General features: G+C 49.0%; 1 protein-coding gene across 1 annotated transcript in view; it reads left to right on the forward strand.

Moving 5' to 3' along the window:
- Window positions 1–9,944, forward strand: part of BCAS1 (breast carcinoma amplified sequence 1) — a 36,443-nt gene that overhangs the window by 3,311 nt on the left and 23,188 nt on the right. The window contains exons 3-4 of the mRNA XM_018560670.1: window positions 4,624–4,778; window positions 9,878–9,932. Coding sequence (XP_018416172.1) covers window positions 4,624–4,778; window positions 9,878–9,932 — 210 coding nt within the window. The remainder of the gene's footprint in view (window positions 1–4,623; window positions 4,779–9,877; window positions 9,933–9,944) is intronic.

Raw genomic sequence — 9,944 nt, forward strand, 5'->3', positions numbered from 1 at the left:
AAAGGGCCCCAGTGATGGGCGCTCTGCATTAATGACCCCGTTTTACAATCCGTCCCACTATACATCGGCCTCGGCTCATTAACATGCAGAAATGTCACGTATGTATTGCATGTGCCGCCTATTGTGCTGCGGATGGTTGCTTTCCTTGTGCTGGTATGCGGGCATTCTGCAACTCGATCACAGCCAGGGTCAAGAGCGAAGTTCATCGGCCAATCAAAATTCATCTCCTGACCTATCTGGCAGATCGGATTGATTGCGGCACACGTGCTACGCTCCCATTGATAATGTTCCCGGACCGTCCTTAACTTTCTGTTCAACTCAACCATAAAGAACTCATTTTCCATTGATACTTCTTAGTTCCAGGGATAGGCAACCTTGGGCCAACTGCCACCGTCCAATCAGAATATCTGTGTGGCCAATATGGGCGCTATCACTATGTCTAGTGTTAGGGGTAAGCAACCTCAGCCCTCCAGCTGTGGTGAAACTACAAATCCCATGAAGCATTGCAAGACTCTGACAGCCAAAGGCATGGCTCCTACCACAGCTTCACCACAGCTGAGGTTGCCTATCCCTGTCTTAGTCCCAAACTGAAGACCTGTGTAGATGGGGTTTTTGTGTTCCCATAGAAGTCTATAGGAATGCACCCATTTGATCCCAGCTTCATCCACCCGGGGCCCTTACCCCTCACCAGACATGGTGTCTCACCATTGGTTAGAACTTCTCTGTTCCGTTAGTGATATTGCAGCAGGAGAAGCGAGGCTACCTCACATGCTTTTGCCATAGTCATGGTGGGGCAGAGTTGGGTTCTGCAATGAGTACATCCGTTGGTATTTAATACACCCAGCCATGGCTGGGCTGAGGGTTAGGCTTAAGAGGTGACCACCTTGGGCGCTTCAGCAGGAGGGGGGCACAAAAAGGGCAGAACCTGCAACCTATGATGCTGACGTAGTTGGCAGCCCATGGATGGGGGGGTGCACTTTGACCATTTGTGCCAAGGGATGTTGTCCCGGTACTGCACCCAACCTTAACCCGTAACCAAAATCACATATAAGATCTGCTTGTGATAAGTATTCTTCCCTTATTGGACTCTTGAGTTGTCCATTGTGTCCAACATGGGGACAGAATAATGTGCCAGCGTGAATGCTCTGGCAGCATGCCCACCCAATGGACTACTGGCCATGTTGGACCATTCAAGAACCAGTGTAAGAGAAAAGACAAAGGATTTACAGTTGAGTCCTATGGTTGCATTGTTCTGTGTTGTCATCTTGATCTGAGGAGGGTGGAGTGGTGCGTTAAGGGTTTATTTTTTGGGGGGACAATATGGCGGCCCCTATGGACAGGCGATGGGTCACGTAGAAGACGATGGAATGGGTGTCATGTGATGATGTGAACACAGCCGGGTAATCCGAATGTTCACAGTCTCACAATCTGCGGCCGGTGAAGGCTCATGGGAGATTAGGAAGACGTCCGTGTTTGTTCAATTTATGGCGATAATGGAGTTTTATGACCCTTCCCCGTAAATCCAGCATCTGGCGCATTCCTCCTCTGACCGGGACATAAAACACAGGGAACACTTCCATGGAAAACATGTTGTGTGCGAGAAGAACATACATGTATATAGTGTTTGTTCTGGGACAATAACATCCTCATTACTGTCTTCTCCTGAAATACTCTGCTCTGCTGGAGGACTCTGCTCCTTCCTCTATAACTCTCCTCTCCTGAAATACTCTGCTCTGCTGGAGGACTCTGCTCCTTCCTCTATAACTCTCCTCTCCTGAAATACTCTGCTCTGCTGGAGGACTCTGCTCCTTCCTCTATAACTCTCCTCTCCTGAAATACTCTGCTCTGCTGGAGGACTCTGCTCCTTCCTCTATAACTCTCCTCTCCTGAAATACTCTGCTCTGCTGGAGGACTCTGCTCCTTCCTCTATAACTCTCCTCTCCTGAAATACTCTGCTCTGCTGGAGGACTCTGCTCCTTCCTCTATAACTCTCCTCTCCTGAAATACTCTGCTCTGCTGGAGGACTCTGCTCCTTCCTCTATAACTCTCCTCTCCTGAAATACTCTGCTCTGCTGGAGGACTCTGCTCCTTCCTCTATAACTCTCCTCTCCTGAAATACTCTGCTCTGCTGGAGGACTCTGCTCCTTCCTCTATAACTCTCCTCTCCTGAAATACTCTGCTCTGCTGGAGGACTCTGCTCCTTCCTCTATAACTCTCCTCTCCTGAAATACTCTGCTCTGCTGGAGGACTCTGCTCCTTCCTCTATAACTCTCCTCTCCTGAAATACTCTGCTCTGCTGGAGGACTCTGCTCCTTCCTCTATAACTCTCCTCTCCTGAAATACTCTGCTCTGCTGGAGGACTCTGCTCCTTCCTCTATAACTCTCCTCTCCTGAAATACTCTGCTCTGCTGGAGGACTCTGCTCCTTCCTCTATAACTCTCCTCTCCTGAAATACTCTGCTCTGCTGGAGGACTCTGCTCCTTCCTCTATAACTCTCCTCTCCTGAAATACTCTGCTCTGCTGGAGGACTCTGCTCCTTCCTCTATAACTCTCCTCTCCTGAAATACTCTGCTCTGCTGGAGGACTCTGCTCCTTCCTCTATAACTCTCCTCTCCTGAAATACTCTGCTCTGCTGGAGGACTCTGCTCCTTCCTCTATAACTCTCCTCTCCTGAAATACTCTGCTCTGCTGGAGGACTCTGCTCCTTCCTCTATAACTCTCCTCTCCTGAAATACTCTGCTCTGCTGGAGGACTCTGCTCCTTCCTCTATAACTCTCCTCTCCTGAAATACTCTGCTCTGCTGGAGGACTCTGCTCCTTCCTCTATAACTCTCCTCTCCTGAAATACTCTGCTCTGCTGGAGGACTCTGCTCCTTCCTCTATAACTCTCCTCTCCTGAAATACTCTGCTCTGCTGGAGGACTCTGCTCCTTCCTCTATAACTCTCCTCTCCTGAAATACTCTGCTCTGCTGGAGGACTCTGCTCCTTCCTCTATAACTCTCCTCTCCTGAAATACTCTGCTCTGCTGGAGGACTCTGCTCCTTCCTCTATAACTCTCCTCTCCTGAAATACTCTGCTCTGCTGGAGGACTCTGCACCTTCCTCTATATAACTTTCCTCTCCTGAAATATTCTGCTCTGCTGGAGGACTCTGCTCCTTCCTCTATAACTCTCCTCTCCTGAAATACTCTGCTCTGCTGGAGGACTCTGCTCCTTCCTCTATAACTCTCCTCTCCTGAAATACTCTGCTCTGCTGGAGGACTCTGCTCCTTCCTCTATAACTCTCCTCTCCTGAAATACTCTGCTCTGCTGGAGGACTCTGCTCCTTCCTCTATAACTCTCCTCTCCTGAAATACTCTGCTCTGCTGGAGGACTCTGCTCCTTCCTCTATAACTCTCCTCTCCTGAAATACTCTGCTCTGCTGGAGGACTCTGCTCCTTCCTCTATAACTCTCCTCTCCTGAAATACTCTGCTCTGCTGGAGGACTCTGCTCCTTCCTCTATAACTCTCCTCTCCTGAAATACTCTGCTCTGCTGGAGGACTCTGCTCCTTCCTCTATAACTCTCCTCTCCTGAAATACTCTGCTCTGCTGGAGGACTCTGCTCCTTCCTCTATAACTCTCCTCTCCTGAAATACTCTGCTCTGCTGGAGGACTCTGCTCCTTCCTCTATAACTCTCCTCTCCTGAAATACTCTGCTCTGCTGGAGGACTCTGCTCCTTCCTCTATAACTCTCCTCTCCTGAAATACTCTGCTCTGCTGGAGGACTCTGCTCCTTCCTCTATAACTCTCCTCTCCTGAAATACTCTGCTCTGCTGGAGGACTCTGCTCCTTCCTCTATAACTCTCCTCTCCTGAAATACTCTGCTCTGCTGGAGGACTCTGCTCCTTCCTCTATAACTCTCCTCTCCTGAAATACTCTGCTCTGCTGGAGGACTCTGCTCCTTCCTCTATAACTCTCCTCTCCTGAAATACTCTGCTCTGCTGGAGGACTCTGCTCCTTCCTCTATAACTCTCCTCTCCAGAAATACTCTGCACTGCTGTATGACTCTGCTCCTTCTATATAACTCTCCTCTCCTGATATACTCTGCTCTGCTGTGATGTGCCATGCTTGTACTCTGCGACACTAAATATTTTTAGGCCAAGGTGGCAAGGAGGGACTACAATCCCCAGGGGTGAGGGCACTCTGGGACTTGTAGTTCCCCACCAGCTGCAGCTCGCTCCCTCCTGCGTTCCCTGCTGCGGTCCTTGCTCCTGCCAGTGATGTGTGTGCAAGGCTTTGGAGAAGAAGATGGCATTGAGTGCAGATAATCGGCCATTGACAGAGGCTGACCCAATCACACGTGTCCCATCTCACAACCGAGGGGAAGAAAGGGGGGTTTGTTTTTTGGAGCTCTCTCTCTCCCTCTGCGGCGGAGCACAAAATGTGACTCTTGAGCACTTGCAAAGTGTCCATCTATTAGTGCAGGGACACAGCGAGTCCGGATAACAATGGGCCGTCAATGGGCGATTGTTCGGTCGGTGTGGGCTGGAGAATGACAAGAATTAGGATTGTGAGAGAGGAATGAGGCAGAGCGCTCGCGCTGCAGCCAGCTAAATAAACAGGATCTTTTTTCCTCTGTCCTTCAGAACGTAGACAAAGGCAATCGAGCAGCTGCGGACGGGCAGAGATCGGAGACTGCAAGCGTGCCAGTTGGCCCGGAGACCAGCGCAGAAGCCACCCAAACTAGCCCACAGCCGGAGGTCCATCCAGTCATGAGCTTCTTCAAAACCTTGGTGAGTCCGCAAACCCAGACGTGTGATTTCCTTTCTGTGCAACAACTTTTTTTGCAGGACCCTAGGTAAAGAATTGCAACCGCTGCCTTGTATTCGGTGACCGTGCCTGGCTAGCCCACAGAGCTTGCAGTCTACGGCTAACTGTACCCTACATGGGCATAGCTAGCCCACAGAGCTTGCAGTCTACGGCTAACTGTACCCTACATCGGCATAGCTAGCCCACAGAGCTTGCAGTCTACGGCTAACTGTACCCTACATCGGCATAGCTAGCCCACAGAGCTTGCAGTCTACGGCTAACTGTACCCTACATGGTCATAGCTAGCCCACAAAGCTTGCAGTCAACAGCTAACTGTACCCTACATGGTCATAGCTAGCCCACAAAGCTTGCAGTCAAAGGCTAACTGCGCCCTGCCTGGTCATAGCTAGCCCACAAAGCTTGCAGTCAAAGGCTAACTGTACCCTACCTGGTCATAGCTAGCCCACAAAGCTTGCACTCAACAGCTAACTGTACCCTACATTGTCATAGCCAGCCCACAGAGCTTGCAGTCAAAGGCTAACTGTACCCTACATGGTCATAGCTAGCCCAGAAAGCTTGCAGTCAACAGCTAACTGTGCCCTACATGGTCATAGCTAGCCCAGAAAGCTTGCAGCCAAAGGCTAACTGTACCCTACATGGTCATAGCTAGCCCACAAAGCTTGCAGTCAAAGGCTAACTGTACCCTACATGGTCGTAGCTAGCCCACAAAGCTTGCAGTCTACGGCTAACTGTACCCTACATGGTCAAAGCTAGCCCACAAAGCTTGCAGTCTACGGCTTACTGTACCCTACATGGGCATTGCTAGCCCACGAAGCTTGCAGTCAAAGGCTAACTGTACCCTGCCTGGTCATATCTAGCCCACAGAGCTTGCAGTCAAAAGCTAACTGTACCCTACATGGGCATAGCTAGCCCACGAAGCTTGCAGTCAAAGGCTAACTGTACCCTACATGGTCAAAGCTAGCCCACAAAGCTTGCAGTCTACGGCTTACTGGGCTTACTGTAGCCTACATGGTCATAGCAAGCCCACAAAGCTTGCAGTCAAAGTCTAACTGTACAATACCTGGTCATAGCTAGCCTTTATAGCTTGCAATCTAAGGCTGATCTTATCCTATGTGGTCTTGGCTAGCCTTCATGGTTTGCAAACTAACGATAGCCAAATGTTCTTTGTTATTTTGCTGGCTGCACTTATTTAGAAAAGTCTAACTGTACCCCACCTGGTCTTAGCTAGTCTACAGAGCTTGCAATTCAAGGCTATCCTTACCCTACATGATCATAGCAAACCTACAAATCTTGCAATCTGAGGCTAACCTCACCCTACCCGGTCATAGGTAACCTTTATAGCTTGCAATCTAAGGCTGACCTTACCATACGTTGTCATAGCTAGCCTACAAGTCTTGCACTCTAAGGCTGACCTTACCCTATGAGGCCAGAGCTAGCCTACAAAGCTTGCACTCTAAGACTGACCTTACCCTATGTGGTCATAGCTAGCCTACAAGTCTTGCACTCTAAGACTGACCTTACCCTATGTGGTCATAGCTAGCCTACAAGTCTTGCACTCTAAGGCTGACCTTACACTATGTGGTCATAGCTAGCCTACAAAGCTTGCACTCTAAGGCTGACCTTACCCTATGTGGTCATAGCTAGCCTTCAAAGCTTGCAATCCAAGGCTGACCTTACCCTATGTGGTCATAGCTAGCCTACAAAGCTTGCACTCTAAGGCTGTCCTTACCCTATGTGGTCATAGCTAGCCTTCAAAGCTTGCAATCCAAGGCTGACCTTACCCTATGTGGCCATAGCTAGCCTATAAAGCTTGCACTCTAAGACTGACCTTACCCTATGTGGCCATAGCTAGCCTTCAAAGTGGCACTCTAAGGCTGACCTTACCCCACCCGGTCATAGCTAGCCTTCAAAGCTTGCACTCTAAGGCTGACCTTACCCTATGTGGTCATAGCTAGCCCACGAAGCTTGCAGTCAAAGGCTAACTGTACCCTACATGGTCAAAGCTAGCCCACAAAGCTTGCAGTCTACGGCTTACTGTAGCCTACATGGTCGTAGTTAGCCCACAGAGCTTGCAGTCAAAGGCTCACTGTGCCCTACATGGTCATAGCAAGCCCACAGAGCTTGCAGTCAACAGCTAACTGTACAATACCTGGTCATAGCTAGCCTTTATAGCTTGCAATCTAAGGCTGATCTTATCCTATGTGGTCTTGGCTAGCCTTCATGGTTTGCAAACTAACGATAGCCAAATGTTCTTTGTTATTTTGCTGGCTGCACTTATTTAGAAAAGTCTAACTGTACCCCACCTGGTCTTAGCTAGTCTACAGAGCTCGCAATCCAAGGCTATCCTTACCCTACATGATCATAGCAAACCTACAAATCTTGCAATCTGAGGCTAACCTCACCCTACCCGGTCATAGGTAACCTTTATAGCTTGCAATCTAAGGCTGACCTTACCATACGTAGTCATAGCTAGCCTACAAGTCTTGCACTCTAAGGCTGACCTTACCCCACCCGTTCATAGCTAGCCTACAAAGCTTGCACTCTAAGACTGACCTTACCCTATGTGGTCATAGCTAGCCTACAAGTCTTGCACTCTAAGACTGACCTTACACTATGTGGTCATAGCTAGCCTACAAAGCTTGCACTCTAAGGCTGTCCTTACCCCACCCGGTCATAGCTAGCCTTCAAAGCTTGCACTCCAAGGCTGACCTTACCCTATGTGGTCATAGCTAGCCTACAAGTCTTGCACTCTAAGGCTGACCTTACACTATGTGGTCATAGCTAGCCTACAAAGCTTGCACTCTAAGGCTGACCTTACCCTATGGTGCCATAGCTAGCCTACAAAGCTTGCACTCTAAGGCTGTCCTTACCCCACCCGGTCATAGCTAGCCTTCAAAGCTTGCACTCTAAGGCTGTCCTTACCCTTGGCCCTTGAGAACTCTGGAAAAGCTAGACTTTGGTGAAGGTGAGCTGCAGAGGCTGCAGCTCACCTTCGACTCTTGCAGACTAAATGCTGCCAGAAATGCCCAATTTCCGGCTCACCATTGTGGACAATTTATAACAAGCAGAAAGTTGTAATGTTGTGTTACAGTATTAAAAAAAATACAGTATTAAAAAAAAATTTTTTTATAGTTCTGAAAAACTGACCAAAAAAAACTCCAAAATGTTTCCATTGCCTTATAAGGCAACAAAGCAAAATCTTCTTTTTTTTATTTCCACTATTTTGGAAACTGAGAAAGAAGCCCAAAAAAACCCAAACAAATAGAAAAGGTAAAATGTTAGAAGCCCCCTAAAAGTTTTGTCGACCCCCCCCCAATACATAGCTGGACCTCCAAGCCTTCAATTCACGGCTTAGCCACCTGCCAGCCAGCAGCATGTTTGCGAGCAGCAAAAACAAAAAAACTAAATGTGAGATGTCACGAGCTGGCGCCTAATGGGCAGCGATCCAAGTTGTACGCAGCAGATATAGTTCAGTATAAAGGCAACGGCATCGAAATGTACAACTCCTGAGGTTCCGTCAGCTCGCCCATCCCGCTGTATTTGATGGCTCCGTGATTAATCGGATCGATCAATGACTTTGTTGGTGTGTGCGGAGCTTTGGGAATTGCCACAAAGCCGGAACACGCTGTGTGCACCATACACATAAAATAAAGAGATAACGGTGTAACGTGCCAACTTCTCGGAGGTGTGATAAGGCCGAAAATGTCTTCTCACCGGCGTACCAGATGTGTTTATTTATGGGTTAGAGAAACACTGAAACACCCATCGGTGCTGCCACACGGGCCGGGTACTGTGTCTGAGCCCGGATCCTAGAACAGCTGTTGGGCTCCGTTATTATTAAAGAAGAACAGAATTGTTTTTTTCATGTGTTTCTGGAGGTAATGTTTCTTGTTTTTGCTTATTTTATGTTACTACTGTTGTTATTATTATTAATAATAATAACAATGTTTTATTATTATTGTTGTTATTATTATTTTGTTATTTAATGACACACGTCCTTATGTGCCGGTCTGGGTTTGGTGTTGCACTGACCTGAATGGCCCATGCACCTTTGGGTTCCGGTAGGCCATTGCCCCCATAGTGGTTTCAGAGGTCAGGTCCTTATGTGCTAGTCTGGGTTTGGTGTTGCACTGACCTGAATGGCCCATGCACCTTTGTGTTCTGGTAGGCCATTACTAGGCCATTGCCCCCATAGTGGTTTCAGAGGTCAGGTCCTTATGTGCCTATGTGTGTGGGTTTGGTGTTGCAATGACCTGAATGGCCCATGCACCTTTGGGTTCCGGTAGGCCATTGCCCCCATAGTGGTTTCAGAGGTCAGGTCCTTATGTGCCTATGTGTGTGGGTTTGGTGTTGCACTGACCTGAATGGCCCATGCACCTTTGGGTTCCGGTAGGCCATTGCCCCCATAGTGGTTTCAGAGGTCAGGTCCTTGTGCGCTGGTCTGGGTTTGGTGTTGCACTGACCTGAATGGCCCATGCACCTTTGGGTTCCGGTAGGCCATTGCCCCCATAGTGGTTTCAGAGGTCAGGTCCTTGTGCGCTGGTCTGGGTTTGGTGTTGCACTGACCTGAATGGCCCATGCACCTTTGGGTTCCGGTAGGCCATTGCCCCCATAGTGGTTTCAGAGGTCAGGTCCTTGTGCGCTGGTCTGGGTTTGGTGTTGCACTGACCTGAATGGCCCATGCACCTTTGGGTTCTGGTAGGCCATTTCCACCAGTGTGGTTTCAGAGGTCAGGTCCTTATATGCTGGTTTGGTGTTGCGCTGACCTGAATGGCCAATGCACCTTTGGGTTCCGGTAGGCCATTGCCACCATAGTGGTTTCAGAGGTCAGGTCCTTGTGCGCCGGTCTGGGTTTGGTGTTTACTGACCTGAATGGCTCATGCACCTTTGGGCTCCTGTAGGCCATTGCCACCATTGCGGTTTCAGAGGTCAGGTCGGTTGTGACCCGGAAATACTCTCCATCAGCATACAGACACCATTATACCACCACTAGCCCTCTAGGGGCTCCTGTACTGCGGGGAGACTCGCCAACAGTTTAACTTTTTGGTGTTTTTTGTTTTTTTTTCAGGTGAACAAGCCCGTCCCGAAATCTGAAGAGGAGACGAAACCTGATGCAGGGGATAAGGTAGGCGGATGA

Source organism: Nanorana parkeri, unplaced genomic scaffold, assembly GCF_000935625.1.
Source record: "Nanorana parkeri isolate BGI_ZX_2015 unplaced genomic scaffold, ASM93562v1 scaffold474, whole genome shotgun sequence".
NCBI lineage: Eukaryota > Metazoa > Chordata > Amphibia > Anura > Dicroglossidae > Nanorana > Nanorana parkeri.